The 20,086-nt window shown below is 40.0% G+C and overlaps 1 protein-coding gene across 1 annotated transcript in view; it reads left to right on the plus strand.

Annotated features, from left to right (window-relative positions):
• The window catches only part of LIX1 (limb and CNS expressed 1), a 54,937-nt gene that overhangs the window by 5,424 nt on the left and 29,427 nt on the right, over nt 1-20,086 (plus strand). The window contains exon 2 of the mRNA XM_084777809.1: nt 18,111-18,274. Within this exon, the coding sequence (XP_084633935.1) occupies nt 18,111-18,274 (164 nt within the window). The remainder of the gene's footprint in view (nt 1-18,110; nt 18,275-20,086) is intronic.

Here is a 20,086-nt window from a genome sequence, read left to right on the forward strand (position 1 = left end):
TTTTACTTTATTTGTAACAGGATACAATGACTTTTATTTCAATTTATACTGAGGGAACGAGAACTTCAGCTCAGCTATCAGTGGTGTAAAAGATGTTCTCTTTATCTTTTATCAGCAAATATTCATTTGGCAGTTAAAACATTGAAAGACAGCCCAAGGAGAAAATATTTCAAAGTCTTTTAAAGAGGGAGAGTAACTTCTCAGCCACATAAAGGACATATCTGCCTGAAAACCTTTCTCCTCGTATACAAATACATTTAAAAGATCAAAATAAAATATGATAGACACTTAGCCCATGAGATCAGTCCAGGGCCTCTTCATAGGCTGCTGTCCCATCTCACCAGAGGCTTTTTATTTTATTTTATTATTTTATTTTATTTTAACAATTGAGATTTGTTAGCTTGAACTCAACTTTAACAACTTCTGAAACTCATGTGCTAAGTTACAACCCATAATAGGATACAGCTGCCCAAGGGTGAGGTTCTAAGTTATGATCTTTTTGTTTAAATGATATGGTTTTACTGATTATGTGCTACAGATTGATTTAAGAAATGTTAGACAACTTTAGAAGCCTTTCATAAAAGAATTTTTATTTAATATATTTCATATTGAAGTTTTAACCCCCAAAGGCTTTTCTTTCTTTTCCTCCATGTTCAAATGCCTATCTAAGTTTAGTCTGTAGAGGTATTTAAAACAATTCTACTTTAAAAGAAAAAGAATTCTATAGAAAGTTTAAAGCTAACAGAAGAGACGATGACTCCATCCTGTACTTCTCTCTACTGTCTCTCTGGAGTCAATGGCATGTTACGGTTCTAAGTTTTTGTTGGCTTTATTTCTCCCCCATGATGTGATGATAATCAGTTGATCCTTATGTTGACGTCTTGCTGAGCAGCTGTGAGAACCCATCAGTAACCTGGCACTCTGTTGGCACTTACAGCCTACGCTTTTTCCTCTGTGTTTTTTGCCTATGCTTCTGAACCACGTGTTATAATTTCTCTAGGTGGTTTTGTCCATAGTTGTAAGTCCTTTTGTCACATGGCAGATGCCTTCTGCAGGGCCAGGGACCTGGAAGGTACATGACCCACCAGAGGGGAGGAGGGGGAAAGCTTTCCCACTGTCAAGGAGTCTCACAAATGCCCCAGCACTCCTCTAAGCCTTACTCAGTTGACACAATTATCAAAGAATAACTACATTTAGGAATGATTTGACATCAAAATAGGCATGAGAGACCATAAAAGAAGAGACCCAAAGGTAAAAAGGAAGCCACCTTAGACAATTCAGCCAGGGGGCTGCCTCAAGATCTGATTTATGCAGAATCACCCCATAATGTCTGGATTTACCATCGCTATGTTCATCCTCCAGCTATGGGTCACCAGGGCAGTTTCTTAGGGCCCAATTCTATTTGTGCCTTACACACTGATCCTGTGGCAGTGTTTTCCTTTTTTTTCCCCCCTTTTGTTTCTTCATACTTTCTTTTCTTCCTCTGCCCTTGCAAATATACATAAAATAAATGCATACTTTAAATCTCTATTTCAGGAGTAATACATTATATACCTAAAACTATACTTTTATGAATTTGACCATTTTCATAAACCTGAATTGTGAGCCTGATCTTCACCTGCTTATCTCACATCGCTGTTCCCATCAGCATCTCAAATACAGTGCCATGCCAGTGCCCAAACAAGGGGACAGTGCCATGCCAGTGCCCGAACATGGGGACGTGCCATGCCAGTGCCCGAACATGGGGACAGTGCCATGCCAGTGCCCGAACATGGGGACAGTGCCATGCCAGTGCCTGAACATGGAGACAATGCCATGCCAGTGCCCGAAGAGGTGTGCGAAAAGATACATACTCCGTGGTTGGTAAATGGGTTGCATCAGGTTTCTATTCTAGGCAGCGTTTAAACCTGGATGACATCATCTGACCCCTGCTACACAGGTAAACCACACAGGTGAGCTCACCATGCCTCTGCTGCTGCTGTTTAGGAGCAGATACATACAATGACTTTATTTAATTTACCTTTGTGTTTTCCTTTTGTTCCTTCATACTTTCATTTCCCTCCCTGTCCCTGGAAATATACATAAGATAAATATCACCTCACTTTTCTTACAAAAAAATTTAAAATTGAGCCTTTTAAAATTCAAATTGTGAAAAGTAACACACACACACACACACACACACAGGAGAAAAAAAGAAAGATATTACTTTTAAAAAATTTGTAGACTTTCCTGAAAGGTTAACTATGTAAAACAACTCAAAGGATCTCTATTCCTTCAGAGAAATGTTTGGCGTGGGGGATGGAAGAGTAAGAAGGAAAGAAAAAAACCAAACAAAAGCCAGCCAGCTCTCCTGCTGCTGAAGGAGCTGGAGTACAAGCCTTGAAGAGTGCCACTGCTGGGAACAAAGGAGGCTCCAACTGCCTGCCCGCTGTGCCAGTGCAGCTACCTTAAAAGAACTTTTACACAAAAGGGAAGGGGGTCAGGGCCTACCCTCTGCTGCAGCACACAGGGGCAGTGTCTGTAAGAGTTCCTTGGTCTGGCCAAAGCCAAAGCTAGGGATCATTGAAAATAGCTGGGCAGCTGGCATGGCTGGTCAGTTCCTGGGTCTCAGACAGACCCAGCGCAAGACTCCGAGGCACCCCATTTTTCAATCTATTGTGCATGCACAATAAATTAATATATCATGAGTTTGTCTTTTACATTATTTGAGGGTCCCTTTCCTGTTTTTCTTCAATGAAACTAGAAAATCTCACTAATAAGAACACGTTGCTGGAATAGTAGATACTATTTAACGTTACGTAAATGTCACTTGTTAATAGGTATTTTAATTAAAGGTGATATTAAAATGTTATAAATCTGTCTGTTTAAAAGCAGAGAAACAATTTGAAAATATGCTAATTATCTCAAGAGCTGCTTAATGATTTATTTGTAAATGGCAGCCTTTCCAATTTGTCTTAATTGCTTTTGGCAAGAGATATTTACACAGCTAGAAATTTTTCTGATATGAGGTTGAAGAAATTGGTTCGTTTTTTTGGTGGTAAATTTATAGCATACTGTTACGATCCTTTGTGTGTATGTGAACAAATGGCCTCCTCTGGGACTTGCATTTTAAGCAACTGAACTGGGCTGTGAAATATATTGTTTCTTCTTTCCTGAGGTATATGAAGTCACTAAGTAGTCATTTAAAATAAAAGTTAATTCCTCTTTAGTTTTGGCTAAGAGATGATCCACTGCCTTTAGTATCCATCAGAAAATGAAAATGTGGAGTACTAACACTCAAAATATTAAGACAGGAAACATTTTATCCACTTATTTTTTTTGGCTATTCTAAGTCTTAGTTAACCAGTGAATGTCTTTAATCTCTGGACTGCTCGTGTAGTTGAGCAATGGCTAGCACAATGTATTTAATGAGAGAAGTTTCAGACATGTAGACTATTTTTAGGGCATTTAATGATAAGGTTTCCAAAACTCTATGAGCAATTAGCTTCAAAGATGCAGTGTACAAACATATAATCATGTCTATCTTCGACATCTCTGATCACAATAGCTAAGGCACTGAAACTCAGCATTGTGGAACCCTGCTCTGAGCATTCCCCCACCTCCCCTGTCTTCTTTTCCTCCCCCTCCCACCCTTGTCCCTTCCCTCCCTCCATCTCTGTCCCCCTCGCTCCCTCTCTCTCTCCCTCCTCTTCCCTCCCCCTCCCTCTCTCTCCCTCCTTTCCCCTCCCCCTCCCTCTCTCTCCCTCCTTTCCCCTCCCCCTCCCTCTCTCTCTCCCTCCTCTTCCCTCCCCCTAGCTCCCTCTCTCTCCCTCCTTTCCCCTCCCCCTCCCTCTCTCCCTCTTTCTTCCCCTCATCTCTTTTTTTTTTTTTCTTTCTCTGTGTAGCTCTGGCTGTCCTGGAACTCACTCTGTAGACCAGACTGGCCTCAAACTCAGAGATCCACCTGCCTCTGCCTGCCAAGTGCTGGGATTAAAGGTTTTGTACCACCACCACTGCCTGCATTTTCTTTTTTAAGACACACTGCTTTCCTCCGATGAGAAAATTCTGTTTGGATCAGTTAGGTATATCTTACTATAGTACAAACAGGATTCAAACCCAGGCTGTCTGAATCTGGAGCACAGGCTTCTAACTATTCTGCAACTGTTCACCTCTTAATAATAAAGGAAGAGACAAAATGTAGTACATAGAGTTTAGTATATCAACTAGTGCTTATCTTTCAGTGGACATATAAAACACACTTTACAATCCACAGAGCAAGTAAAACCTCACACTTCCTTTCTTCCTTCCCTTCCTCTCTCCCGACCCCACCCCCATATCCACGCTTGCATATGTCTGTGTGTCTGCGTGTATCTGTAGCCTTATCTTGTTCTGTTACCATGGTAATCTGGCTTTGTACATGAGTTTGGCAGTATCCTTCCTTTCCTCTTTATGGAACAGTCTGATGATCATTGGTGTAAGGAGGGGGAATATTTTCTCCTCGTCCTCGTCCTCTTCCTCCTCTTCCTCCTCCTCTTTCTCTTCCTCCTCTTCCTCTTCCTCCTCCTCTTCCTCTTCCTCCTCCTCCTCCTTTCCTCTTTTTTGGTACTAGGTATCAGGCAAGGGCTGTGTACATGCTATGCATGTACTGTATTATCAAAACATTCTCAGACCATGGTCACTCGAAAGAGGATGTGGTTTGAACATGTTTATAAACCACTCTAGTCTCAAACTCATTATTTTCGTGCTTTTGCCTCTAGGATTACAGGAGTCTGACACTGTCTTAGTCACCTTTCTGTTGCTGAAGACACACCACAGTCACGGAACTCTTATAAATGAAATCATTTAATTGGGATGTGCTTATACTTTCAGAGGCTTAGTCCACTATCATGACGGCAAGGAGCATGGTGAAACACACAGACAGGTGCGGGAGAAGGAATAGGGTTCTACAGCTACAGGCAGCAGCGGGAGAGAGCCACTGGGCCCCAAGGCAGCAGAGGGAAAGAGCCACTGGGCCCCAAGGCAGCAGAGGGAAAGAGCCACTGGGCCCCAAGGAAGCAGGAGAGAGAGCCACTGGGCCCCTGCTTGGGCTTTTGAGACCTCAGAACCCACCCCCAGTGACACACTTACTCTAACAAGGACACACCTACTCCAATAAGGACACATCTTTTAATCCTTTCAAATAGTGCTACTCCCTGGTAACTGAGCATCCAGATCTATCTAGTCACCACCGACACTCTATCCTTCTCAGCCTTAGTTCTTTCTCTAAGGGTCTGGTAGAATTTAACAGTGAATCTATCCAGTCCTGGGCTTTTCCTTATAGGGAGACTCCTTATTACTGTTCCAATAGTATAGATATGGTTATAGATATGGTTGGGCTTTTTTTAAAATCTCCTGGTTCAATTTGATAAGTCATATATATCTGAAAATGCATCCGCTTATTCAGAGGCTTTTAAATTTATTAAATTGGAATTTCTCATAGTATCCCCTATTTATTGCTTAGGACAAATGGTATCTGTTGTAATCTATCATGCCTAATTTGATGTGTTTTTGTCTTCTCTTTCTTTAAGTTAGTTTGGACAAGGGATTTTCTTTTTTCTTTTTCTTTTCTTTTTCAAGAACCAACTCCATTTCGTTAGTTCTCTGTATTATTCTTTTTATTCTGATTTCATTAGTGTCAGCTCTGATCTTCATTATTTTTTCCTCCTATTTTGTATTTTCATTGAGTTACTCTTGATTTTATAAGACCTAGAAGTACATCATGTGTTATTTAATTGAAATGGCTTTAATTTTTATAAGTTTGGGCATTCATAGCTACAAACTTTGCTCTTGGACATTGCCTTTATTATGTCTCATCGGTTCTACCATTTTTTTTCTAGTAAGCCTCAAATTCCCCTCTAATTTGTCCAGTTATCCACTAACTTCTCAGAAATACATCAGTTAATTTAAGGGTATCCTTATATTTTGTGTTTTCCCTTGCTATTGATTTTTAGTTTTACCCAATTATCATCTGATAATATGCAACAGGTTATTTCAACTTTTTGTATTTGTTGATATGGTCTACATTGTGATGTATTTTGGAAAGTGAAACAATATGCTTTAAGCACATATATTTTACAGCTGCTGGGTGGAATATTCTGCAGTTGTTTGATAAGTCTGTTATTATCTGTGGTACAGTTTAATTCTGAAGTTTTAAAAATATTTTTATTATTTATTTATTTATTTATTTACATGTACATGTGCGTATGTCCATGTATGTGCCTGGAGTTAGGTGAATCCCCTGCAGCTGGAATTATAAGCATTTGTAAGCTACCTGATATGGGTGCTAGGAATTCCTCTGTAGGAACAGTACATGTCCTTAACCTCTGAACCATCTCTCCAGCTCCCTAAAGTTTTTTTTCCTCCGAGATAGAGTTTCTCTGTGTAGCCTTGCCTACCCGGATTCAATTTGTAAACCAGGCTGGCCTTGAACTCACAGAGATCTCCCTGCCTCTGCCTCCCCAGGTGCTGGGACTGAAATTTTGTTTTGTTTTGATTTGGTATTTGACTGAAGATTTTTAAATTGACTTTTTTTTCTGGATGATCTATCTATCTATTGATGACAGTGATATATTAAACTCACCCACTGTCCTTTTTCTGCCTAAGGATTATGGCGTTGGGTACCTGAATATTTGGTTTGTATATTTTTAAAATCAAGTTTTCTTAATGATTTTCCTTCTATTAGTGCTGTCTTATTTAGAGTTTCTATTGCTATGATGAAACACCATGACCAAAGCAACTTGGGGGTGGAAGGGTTTATCTTGCTTACATTTCTACATGGCAGATCATCAACAAAGGAACTCAGGACAGGGATTCACACTGGCATGAACCTGGAGTCAGGAGTAGATGCAGGGCATGGAAGAGTGCTCTTTATTGGCTTGCCCCTCACGGCTTGCTCAGCATTTTTCCTTCTAGAACCCAGGACCACCAGCTTAGGAATGGCACCACCCACTGTAGGCTTTAATCTTCTTAAAACCAACCTTATTAGGGGGTTCTTTAACAGCTCTGCCTTCCAACTCACCTACCCTTGACAAGAGACAAAGAAGGCTCGTAGTGACAGTGGAGGTAGGCCTTTTTAGACTCAGTTCCTTGGGGCTGATTCCAATCTTTGTTGTCAGGATTTCAACAGTAAACACAGCCGTAGGAACAAGCAACAGCGGGAGAAACATCAGGGACCAAAAGCAGCCTCTTAGAATTTCTCTCTGGAGCATTCCTCTCTAAGGGCATCTCAAAGTGGATTGATGAGCCGCCAAGCAGTGGGAAGTGTGAGAATTGATGCAAACGTGAACTGTATGAGTTTTGGGGTTATCTTATAGCCTCCCTGAGTCTTTAGGGATGTTTTCCAACTGGCAAAGACCACCCTTACCCCACACCCCACTCCCCTATGGAGAGTTCGTATTTATAAGTGGGTTGGTATTTTTTTTCTTTTAATATTCTTTATTTGTTATTTGGAATTCTGGCTGCAGTATAACTGATAGGGTTTTTTCCTTCTGGACATATCTATTTAAGGATTCTACATATCTCTTTTCCTTGATATACATACCTTCATATAAATCAAACCTTCATCACATATGCTTTTATTCTCACTATGATTTTTAATTTTCATTGTTAACTCCAGTAGATTATAATCATTACGGACCTACACTGCTGGATGTATCTATGGAACTGTTTCCAGAAAGGTTTAACTGAAAGAAAAGATGCCCTGAATCCAGGCAGTGCCACCACACAGGCTAGGGGGGTTCTAGACGGAAAAGAAGGAGAGCATGAGCTTCTCAGTCTCTCTCTGCTTCCTGACTGTAGATGCAGTGTGAACAGCTACCTCACCAGTCATGCCTTCTCTTTGACGTAGACTGTACCCTAAAACTGTGATCCCAGATAAACCCTTCCCTTTCTCTACTTGCTTTTCTCAGGTACTGCCTCACGTAAATGAGAAAAGGAATAAATGCACTCTCCTATCTGATTCATTATTTCTTCCTCCACTGCTTCTTAATTAACTATTAATATTATTTCCACTTGCTAGTTTTTAAATTCCTAGTTAGTCCAATTCTTTTTGAACTGCTGTTAACTGTCATCTATGCTATTCAGTGGATGGTAGGGAGGATTCACATCTCAAGAGAAGACTACTCACTAAGAGGTCTCTCATATAAAATATAAGACATATAAAGGAATATAGATATGTATATATCCTAAAATATATACAAGTTGAGATTTAGAAACACAAAAATATGAAAAAACGAGGCAACACAGATTCTTCAAGTATCCATAACTCTTCAGTAACTAAATACCATAATATTGAAATAGTTAAAAATTTGGATAAAAAATTCAAAAGTATAGCTTTAGAAATCATCTTTGGCCTCAAAGTGAATTCAATAAAGCAGATGGAGGGTGAAGTAAAGAGGTGAATGACATCCAAAGACTTGGATGAGAGCAGAGGCTGGTGGCTCATGCTGATAACCCCAGAACCTGGGAGGTAAAATCAGAAGGGTTGAGTTGGGAGTTAGGACTTCAGGGTCATCCTTAGCTGGCTGAGTTTCCTTGGGCCACCAGAGATTTTGCATTGAAAAAAGAAGAAAAGAAAAGAAAGAAAAAGAAAAGAAAAGAAATAAACCAACAAAGAAACCCAACAACCAACAAACAAAAGAAACAACTTGGGCAAAAAATTCTGCAAATTGAATAAGATGAAACTGAGTGATTCCCAAAATTTGTGGACAAATGTATTGAACTAGAAATTATCATAATGAGTGAGTTCACCCAGGAGCAAAAAGAGCCAAATGGTGTATACTCACTTATATCTAGACACTAGCCCAAGGGGCATGTCCCATGAAAGTCTTCACTCACCAGGAAAGCGGTACAGAGGGGAGGACTTCCTATTGGGACTTTAGGTGAGAAAAGCATGGGAGAATGGGGAAATAGAAGATTCCAGAGGGTCCTAGAAACCTACAAGATGAACATTATGATGTGTGGATCTTGGTCCAGGGTCCTGCTCAAACTAAGGCACCAGCCAAGGACAATATAGGCAGTAAACTTCGAACTCCTACCCAGATCTAGCTGATGGACAGGACATTCTCCACCATTGAGTGGAGAGTGGGGTCTGACTTTCATGTGAACTCTGGTGCCCCATTTTTGACCTCGTCCCCTTGATGGGGAGGCCTAGTGGCACTCAGAGGAAGGATAGCAGGCTACCAAGAAGAGACTTGATACCCTATGAACATATACAGGGGAAGGAGGTCCCCCTCAGTCACAGACATAGGAGAGGGGAGAAGGAGGAAAGAGGGAGGGAGAGGAATGGGAGGATACAAGGGCTAACAATTGAGATGTAATATGAATAAATTAATAAAAAACAAAGAAATTGAGTGATTATTTTATTCAAATAACAATAAAGAAGTAAAAGCAATAATGACCATAATTTTTAAGAATTCTAAGAATTTATCAAGGGACCAAACCTAAGACTCTTTGGCATAAAAGAAGGAGTTGAGATATAAAATTAAAGGCATAGAAAAACTATTTAATAAAAATAAAATCCTGATTTACATACAGGATTTTAGATGCACCAAGATTAGAAAGATGTTTTCTTCAAGTTGTCAAATACAAATAGCCAAAACACTATGAATGAAATACTTATATAATTCCTCATTATTTCATGGTTCTTCTTGCTGTAGGTAGTCTATTGTATATATGTGTAATAATATATATGTAAAAAATAAAAATAAAAAATGAAAGAAGTGAAAAAAGAGAAAAAGAATAGTAATGCAAAGGATAAACCACAATAAAACCAACACAGAAGCCAAATGATTAAAAAATGCTGAAAAGATAAATGCCAATGTTCCTCTTTGGCTGAGGAATTAGAAGATAGAATGTTTACTTTTTTTTTTCTAAATGTTTTGCCAAATAGTTCTGCAGTTTACTTAGCATCGAAGAAAGATGAATATTGAGTCATTTTTGCTCTAAAGTCCTAACAGATTAAACTGGAAAGGTCTTTTTGCTACTTACTGTAGTACCCACAGTAGCATGGCAGTGAGAGCAAAGGCTGGGGTGGTGAGACCTGGATACTGTGTGATCCGTGTGCCTAGCCATGTAGTCTCTATCCTAACATGTGTTGACATACACTTGATCTTGCCTCTTTTTAGAAGCCTTACTGCAGTTTCCAAATGTAGCCTTCCTCTATGGGTCATGGGCATGTAACCCTATATGCTGCACCTACATACATTCCCATGCACAAAGTAATTATTTGGTAGTTTTCTGTTTATCCAGTGATGGCTAGAGGCCTTTGGATCGTAGAGATATAAAAGTGCAAGTGTAAGGCCTTCTCATGCCAGAAGCTCACTGTTTGTTTGTTTGTTTGTTGTTGCTTGGTCGGTTGGGGTTTTGTTTTGTTTTTAGAGACAGGGTCTTTCTGTATATCCCTGGCTGTCCTGAAACTCACTCTGTAGACCAGGCTGGCCTCAAGCCCAACCTTCTGCCTCTTGAACGTTAGGACTAAGGCATGTGCCACCATGCCTCAGGTTATAAGCTCAGTCTTGAGGTGGCTCCCCTCCATGGCCCTGGAGAGTAAGCTAGGATGTGCAGGCCCCTTTCCCCAGCATCTGCTCCATGTGTAGATCACACATCTCCCATCTTAAAGTGTATTTTTGCAGAGTTTCAGACCGTGTGTCTGAGGCCTTCCTTGCTCTTCCTTAAAGTGCTGCAGAAAAGCATCTTCCTCTTTGCCACTACTTTATCTGCTGCTCAATGTTAAGAGCCATTGTTAACTTTTACAAATCTGAAGTTAAATCTTTCTGTGTCACCTGGCATTTGTCTACTGTTCCCAGTGTCATTCCTGTGCCTCTCTTCACCACCTACCTTCCCTTGTGGCCAAGCAATCTATCATAATTTCAAACTTGTAAAGACCCCAGAAGCTGCCAGATATCTCCAGTCTACTTTCTTATCATCTTACATAATTCTTTTTAAAATGAATAATTGTTTCTCTTCATTTTTTTTAACTTTAACGTCACTGTTTCTGCTCTGAGAGTATAATTTCCCTTCTTTCCCCAGTGTCTGTGTATCTCATTTCCCTAAGAATTCAGCATAGATTCTCCTCCTACATAGACTTTTCTAGAACTCTCGTCCCACATCCATCTTCTTGAAGTTATTTAATTATGGTGCCATGGTTTATTAAGCTTTAATATTAACACTCACTCTATTCAACAGTTGGTATTCTAACATTTTATTCACTAAATTATAAATTAATATATTATTTCTCCAGGCAGACTGTAAATCTATGTGAGCTGAGATGCCTGTTTTGAAGTTTCTTGCATTTCAAGGTTAAGGGTCACACACAGACTGTGACAGTACATAATTGCTTGTTAACTGGGGTGTTCTGTTCCACTGATCTCAGAAGATGTTTTTCAGTAGAGCGGTGCAAGCAGGGAACATAAATCAATTAAAGTTGGTACCCGACAAATGGACCCACCATCCCCACGCACAATTTCCTGAAGCCATAGTTAATAAACTAAGTGAGGCCACTGCTGCTCTCAGTCATGTGCTAATTCTGGCGAGGCATCCCATTTCTCACTCACTCCACCGTATCTAGCTGGGCAGGTTACAACTGTCTCAGCTGTGATGATTTAGAACCACTAGGGTTCATATGTAAAATCTACTACAGAACTCTCCCATTCCTTCTATTCTTCTCTCTATTCCTGTTCCTGAACTTTCCAAGAATCAATGAAATCCATTTACTCCCTGTATGTTCTGGCACTCGCACAGCTGCTCAGGCTATGCAGTGTTGTTTAGACGCGGAATAAACGTCCCGACTGTTTCTAAGAGGACAGCCCTATCCTCTTCGTGAGTGCCCAAGCAAGGCATGGAGTACAATGAAATGGAGTTCATCCCTTCATGGATCCCATAGTCTTCTGTGACTTAAATCACAGAACTCTGTAGTTTTATCCGATGAGTTGTTACCACAAGACATTCCATTCTTCTAGCCAGAAGAAAGTCCAACCAAGTCTGACTTGATAAATTTAGCCAGGAGCACTATATCCATTTTATGAGCATGGTTTATAGGAGATTAAGTGCTAAGACACAGGGCCACTAATGGAATAAGAGCTCAGGAAAGAAGATACATGTGGGCTACACTCAGGGAATAAGGCATGATGGAGGAGGTGAGGTTTCTTCAGAAGTGTAGATGTAAGCTGGGGCAGAAACGGGCAAGGTAGAAGGGAAAAACTGAATTAAGCCAGGGATTAAAAAAAATGTCTTGTGAGTTCAAAGAAAAAGAGAATATTCATGCTGAAGCCAGGGAGGTTAGATAGCCAGGGTATTTTATACTGTTCATGTTCTCTCTCTCTCTCTCTCTCTCTCTCTCTCTCTCTCTCTCTCTCTCTCTCTCTTTCTCTCTTTCTCATTAGTTGTGAAAGCTTCAATACTGGATTTTATAGTGAAAACAGAAACCTGAGGAAGAAGAAAAAGAAAACATGCTATGTGGAAGAGCATCTGGGTAGTCTAATTGCTACTCTAAAAACACAGTTATTGTCAGATTTTTGAATACATTAAAAGGGGATGATATTTTCCACAGTAATACCTAGAAACTGTATAGCAAATTGTTTTACTGATATACAAAACATTCAAACTGGTGAAGAGATTTATCAGTACACCCAAAGAAGCAATTCAAGGTAGGGGGACAGATTAAACAATTTGACAATTATTTTCTTCTTTTTCTTCTTCTTCTTCTTCTTCTTCTTCTTCTTCTTCTTCTTCTTCTTCTTCTTCTTCTTCTCCTCCTCCTCCTCCTCCTCCTCCTCCTCCTCCTCCTCCTCCTCCTCCTCTTCCTCCTCTTCCTTCTTCCTTTTTCAAGACAGGGTTTCTCTGTGTAGCCTTGGCTGTCCTGGGTTCATTTGGTAGACCAGGATGTCCTCAAACTCATAGAGATCTACCCGCCTCTGCCTCCTGAGTGCTCGAATTACAAGGGTGAATCACCATGCCTGACTGCTTCCTTTTTTCTTAGATGCTCTAAGATGATAAAGTTATGAAACAGATTTGGATTTGCTATAATTTCTAGGATCACCTTACAGTTCCTCCACCTAGTTCCTCTTACATTGTTGCCGCGGCGATCAGACGCCAAACTTCTCCATGCAGCTGTATCATTTAGCATCAATTTCCTTGACAAAAGCAAAAGTGCTTCTCTTTTGATTCCAGCATCAGCCAAACTGTCTCCTTGTGCTTCCTCTTGGTACCCAGCCATGGCTCACCAGCACACCCTTTCTCTTGGCTGTTGATAAAAACTGTTTTGCTCTAGTATCCATTGAGAGAAACTAGAGTCTATAAAAGCAACCTTAGTAAACTTTGAGAGAAATAGTGCATATCTTCAAACAATGTGTCACAGACAATACCTCCTCAGACTGTTGTGTGACTCCATGTGAAGTCAACTGAATGTGGAGGTTGAAAAAAAAAAAAAAAACCATTGGCACCAGCAACATGTTTCAGATGCAATGACCAAAAGTCAATTTAAAACCAAATGAATATTGAATCCAAGTTGCTTAGGGCACTGCTTGTTTATGTTGTATCACATAACTTCACTGCAACCTTGGTTCACAACATGCATAGCTCACACTGTGTGTACTGTGCACTGTAAGCATAAGGTTATTATGTAGTTTAAACACTGATTTCTGTACCCTCCAATGTCTGTCAAGCTTTGTTCTGAGAATTTTCTGTCTAAATGTTGTGTGGACTCTGCTCCCTAATCATCCCCAATATGTCAATAAAGCATTTTACATCCAACTGATGAACAAGGGAAAGAATAGGGCTAGACTTCCTGCCAGCCAAGGGAAGAAGCCAGGCATGGTGGCACATACCTTTAATCACAGCACTCGGGAGGCAGAGGCAGACAGATTGCTGTGAGTTCAAGGCCAGCCTGGTCTACAAAACAGGTCCAGGACAGCCAAGGCTAACACAGAGAGACCTTGTCTCAAAAAACCAAACACCAAAAATAAAAACAAAACAACAATAACAAAAGAACAAGAAGAAATATGGGATTCAGCCAGGGAATTCAACCATGGAGAGATGTCCAAGGAAGATCAAGAGCAAGGAGTTGAAGCCCAGGAAAGCTACAAAGTGCAAGTAGTGCTGAGATGTTTGCTGGGAGTAAGACAAAATCGCACAAAGGGTTAAGAGCCTACTTAAACTGCTCAGATTATGTTGTGAAGCCTTGTATTGCAAAATAATCTCGATTATTTGTATGATACCTGGGTTAAGAAATAAGCTAAAAGAAACAAACACATAAAAATAACTTCAACAGTTTACCATCAACCACAAGAGGAGATATAGATAGAAAAATGTACTGTCAGCTAAGAAGTCAAATAAATGAGGCCTGAGACATCATGAATTGGGGGTATTTGTCAAAAGTCTTTCACTGAAATAGTGCAGAAGAAAGCAAGGACATCATGAGTAAAAAACAAAAGCAACATTAAGGAAGCAGACAGTTAACATAGAATATTCTTACTGGCAGCCTGACTATTACATGAAAAATTCAATAACCAATAACAACAAGTAGTTCCATGGTTGAGTGATATACTTAACTGATTAATTATCTTAATTCATTCATTATCTCAAACATATTTATGGCATCTGAGAAGCAGTAAGTAAAGACTAAGCATTTAAAAAATAGGTCAAGAGTATGACTAAGGAAACACTCAGGAGAAAGAGCGTAGATTATTAGAGAGCTGGGCACACACACAGAAGAGTCCCTCGTCACAGAGTATTGCATGCTTGGTAGCTCAAGTTTATTCCATAACATGGGAGGACAGGAGTTGGGCCTGAGGTATCTAGAGAACGAACTATGCAATGAATCCATACCCTCTTCTTTTTTTATTTTTTACATATACATTTATATTATTACACATATATGCAATAAACTACCTACCAGCAAGAAGAACCACGAAGCAATCATGAATTTTATTCATGTTACATTCATAGTGTTTTGGCTATTTGTATTTGGCAGCCTTGAAGAAAGCATCTTTCCTATCTTGGTGTATCTAAAATTCTGAATGCAAATCAATATCTGCCATATCTCATCACTATCAATTTAAAACATCTATCTATGCCTAAAAACATCTTAACCCCTAAACAACTAAGTTTAATTGTAAAACTAAACTATCTGGTCTTCAACACCATCAGAGACTTGAGAAGGAATAAAATTAATTACCTGAGTAAACAGGATGTGCAGATGAACAGAATCCCAAATGAGAAGATGACAGAGACAATTTGCTGCCTGAATAGCCACCCAAAACTCTCACTAATGTTGGAGCATCATCTTCAGCCTTCGGGCCCAATATATCTGACAGACATATTTGTGAGGAAGGAACTATTGAGGACTTACCTACCCTGTGTTCTTTGAAATGGTTTATAAACCTTACTGATGCTCTCTAAACAAAAAGGAAGCATGCGTTTTATTAATAGAGCACCCTCCGATACAACTGACCTTTAGAGTTGTAGACAGCAAGTGTTGCCTTTTTCCTCATGCACCCCATACGTCCTGGTTTCCAGTTGCAAGAGGAGATACAAATAGAAATATGCACTGTCTATGCACAGGCACACATGTTGCTCTTCTAGGGGTGATGACATCTCTAGTGCTATCAAAGGAATCTTCTGCGGTTACATAACGAAAAGGTTGAAAGATGTTCATTTTGCTCATGCAGAAAGCTAAATCTTTGTTTTCAAACTCTTTCGCTCAAGTAATTTGTTTATGTGGGCCAAAATTCGTGTGTGTGTGTGTGTGTGTGTGTGTGTGTGTGTGTGTGTGTGTGTGTGTGTGTGTTACCTAGATAATCGTGAGCCTTCCATTCCCTACCCTAATCAGAAGGGTAATCTCATTTGCAGACGAACTGAGAAGGGGATGGTAATAGGCTCTGATGACTAGTAGACCGAAAGGCTGCTGGTTTCCACTTCAGGCTTGAGGCTTCAGGCTTCAGAGCATCTTTTGATGAATTCAGTGGCTCAATTGCACGTAAAGACATAAACTAGATTCTTCGCAAATCTTTGTCTTCTCAGAACTGGAAGACAGCAAAGGATGTGGGCAAAGAACAGCTGAACATATAAAAACAGTTAATTTCTACTTTGGGTTTTATCAACTAGTATAAAACCCTATTTTAAATTTGCAAATGAATTAAAAGTTCCATATTCACCAATCCTCAATTTAATCCCCTCCATATATATTAATCTACATTTCCTGTGTTAAGCTTACTTTTTCTAAATATTTCCAGAACACTTAAATACTAAACCAGTTTTTTTTTTTTTAAGATAGAAAGGTATCCAATTCCTTGGGGAATCTCTGGAACTTTTCTTGAACACCAGGAGCTTATCAGGAATGTAAGGAGAAGGTATAAATGCCTGTAGTCCCAGGACCAGCTCAGAGCTGTGGGAGAATGGTGCTCTCCCTGTTAGACCAAACTCTGTGGCAAAACCCCAGGGCCTCACCTTGCCAGGCAAGCAGGCTGCCACTGAGCAAACCCACATTCCCTGGGCTGCTGCACTTTAAATTGCAAGTAAGAGAAAGCAGTTCAAAGGGGGCTTAAGAGAAAAGCAGATTAATTGTTTCAGATAACTCGCTGTAAAGCAAGGAGCCTGGGTTGTGCAAAGGTGGATCAAGGTGCTCAGGCTGTTCCAGCAGCATTTGCTGTCCTGTCTACTGTGCTGCCTTTCTCTGTATTCACTTTCCTCTCAAGCCATTTTTCTTTCTTGACTGGACAGCACTGCACCTACCTCCTATTTCTCTAACACACACATTAAAAGAAGAGAATTTCCAACAAAAGTCTTGGACTGTTGCCTCTAAATGCGTATGTTTTGGCCACATCCCCAGCCCCAACCATAAAGACTATACGATACTTCAAGGGAACCCTTTGTCCCAGTCACACACAAAAGTGAGCAAATACCCCATGAGCAACACTGACAGATATCCAGTGTTACCTTCTAGAAAGAAAGGTGGACCCCTTGCATTACCCTTAAAAGAAAGCAGACTGCAGCTCACTTTTCCATAGAAACATCAGCAATTGAAGATGTCTGCGTTGAGTGTGGCTAATGCAGGTACAGGCCAGACTGACAGCTGTTCCGGCGGCAGGGCTGGCAAGGGATTCCTGGATCAGGCAAAGCTTCGCTGACATGACTCATAAGGTCACTTTCGACTCCACAATTCTATTATCCTTGTTAATTTCCCCAATTTAATTTGCAGTACAGGATAAACAAACCAGCCTAATTTGATCTGGAACCTCTGCAGGCTATCACAGGTCATTTAATCTAAAACACATGGCTCTAGCCATTCCTGCGTTTTCTAAAAATCACCTAGCGGACTTTGTCTCCACAAGGCTCTGTGCTATTACTTTCACGCATGACTTTTTCCAGCCTCTTGCTTGTTTGACAATTGCCTTTGACTTTCCTTTAGATTGGTGTAGAGAGAACACAAGAGTTTTCTCCTTTCTGAATGTTTCTTAAGTCATATGAATTGTGAGCCCAGATTAATGTTACATTGCTTACATCTCTACTTCACAGTGTGGCTTTCTCTTTTCAAGTTTGAGTCTAAGAAATTGGATATGGCCTATACATAATCACAGGCCTGGAAAAATCTACCAAGGCAAAATTTCAGAGTTGACTGGTCAGATTTAAAATTTTGATATTAATATAATTTATAAAATAAATTTGATATACTACAACCTCATTAGAACTGAGTATTAAAACCACCTGAGTCTTATTATTGTGAAACATACACATAGGCCAGTCAGATGGCTCAGTCACCAAACCTGACAACCTGAATTTGATTCCTGAGTACCACACGATAGAAGGAGAGAGCCCTAAAGCTGCCCTCTGTGCTTTATAAAGATGCCAATACATGCACATGCCCACACATACTCTCTGTAATTCATAAAGAAAATACAAACGTGTGTTAAAGTTATATTTCTTAACATTCTCTAGATATACTTAACTAAAGTGTCTTCACAGTTGAAAGCAGCCGCCATGGTGTACATATTCTGTTTAAATGACTACTGCCGTGCTGCAAAATCCAGCCACAAGCAGTTGGTTCCTACCAGTGTACGTCCTCTCTTATAACTGACACTATTTCTTGTCTTTTGCAGTGAATGTTGTGTCAATGTTACAAGAATTTTGGGAAAGCAAGCAGCAGCAGAGAGCCACGCTGTCCAGTGAGGGCCTGGTGGTCTATGAGTCAACGCCGTCCTCTGGACCTCCCTTTGTGAGCTACGTGACTCTCCCTGGAGGGAGCTGCTTCGGCAACTTTCAGGTAGGAGCAGCTATAGCCCCTTGTTATCAAACGGTAACCGAGCAGAGTTGCCCTCTCACAAAATAGCTATAAGGTTTTTTTTTAGATATAGCAGATAAAACTGAATCATATCCTATCACATATACTAGAAAAATCAGCCCCAATTTAAAAAAGAAAGAAGGAAGAGGTTTACATTGTGATGTGCCCTGATACTTTCCTACAGAAAATGAATTTTATAGCATAGCATTTCATTTCCAAATACCTGTTGCTTTTTACCTCAAAAATATTCTGGAGTAAAATGTATAAAACTAGAAAATAGTTACAAAGCTTTCCACTATGGCTTTTTTTTATCAGTTGAAAAGCTGCACTACCATGACTTTGTTGTGATTAAGTATTTGTCAATTTGACCATCCTTGTGGCACATGACTTTAATCTAGCACTCAGGAGGCAGAGACAGGTGGAGCTCTATAAGTCCAAAGCCAGCCTGATTTACACATAGAGTTCTAAACTAGGGCTACATAATGAAACCCTGTCTCAAAACTAACCACTAACTAAGTAAATATTAAAATAAAAAAAACTTAAGTCAATGTAATCAGTCTACTTTACACCAAGGCATAGACCAACAGCAGAGAGTTGAGTGCTGAGACCAAGTACCTACGTGTACTGCAGGCCCCACCTCTGCCTACTTGTAACCCCTTGGAAGACTTATTAATGCTTCCAATTTTCCAAGCTTTGAGATAGGAAATACCCACAGGATTAGCCAGAAATCATAGCAAGTACATTTAGCATGACATATGTGCTACACTGCAGGCTTTCCAGGTATTATAACCCTCATCCACTTGGTGATACTCTTCTCTCTTTATGTGTAGATGTAGGCATATTTCTAAATGCTCCTAGGCAACAGATTTGCCTACATTATACTCAACATCTGGTTATCCAGTGAGTCTCTGGGAAACATCAAGCAGGCTGAGGATGTGTTCCATACCCTTAGGAAATCAATATTTTTTTTAAGTTATGGTAATTATGGAGTTATATCTAAGGGTCACTGCAAGCACAAGCAAGGGAGCTTCTAAAATTACCGGTCCTCTTTACAAGTTCTCCTTAAATGCAGTAAACCATCTCTCATTCAGGGACTAACACTGCGGCTTCACTAACATGAAAAAGCGTATACAGCCACGTTTCTTTCTGAGCCTTGGCAGCTAAGAAGCCTGGCTGAAAAATGTCAGTGTATATATATTTATCATGTATGTGTACAGAACTCAACACCTTTAAAGCTATCCTCATACCTGGTGTTATTTTTATTTCTACTTAAATTCTCCCTTTGAATTAATTATTTCACTCCACTTTGTATCATTGCTTGGTATATCTGCTTTAACTGTCTCAAATGCTTTGTGTAATGAGAGAAGGGTACAGTGTTTTCAAGCTTTTAAAACTTTCAAAATAGTGTGTGTGTGTGTGTGTGTATGTCTGTGTGTATGTGTGTGTGTGTGTGTGTGTGTGTTTGTCTGTATGTGTGTGTCTCTGTGTGTGTGTGTGTTCTCACTGTGCCGTGCTGCTTGTGTGAAAGTCAGAGAACAGCTGGTGGGAGTCAGTTGTCTCCTTCCATCATGTGGGGCCTGGGGCTCAAACTCAGGTCATCAGTTTTGGCAGCAAGCACCTTTACCAGCTAAGCCTCCCCACTGACCCCCAAAAAAGTATAATTTAATAAACAAACAGACTAACAAACCCATGCTGTGTAGATGTTGGAGATTATTGGGGGATGTAAATTGAAGCTGAGGTATATGGTTGAAGGTATCTTAGCCAGCTGGGAAAGATAAAGTGTCCTCAGTATAA

The sequence above is a fragment of the Acomys minous genome (genome assembly GCF_964271855.1).
Source record: "Acomys minous genome assembly, chromosome: 3".
In the NCBI taxonomy this organism is placed as follows: domain Eukaryota; kingdom Metazoa; phylum Chordata; class Mammalia; order Rodentia; family Muridae; genus Acomys; species Acomys minous.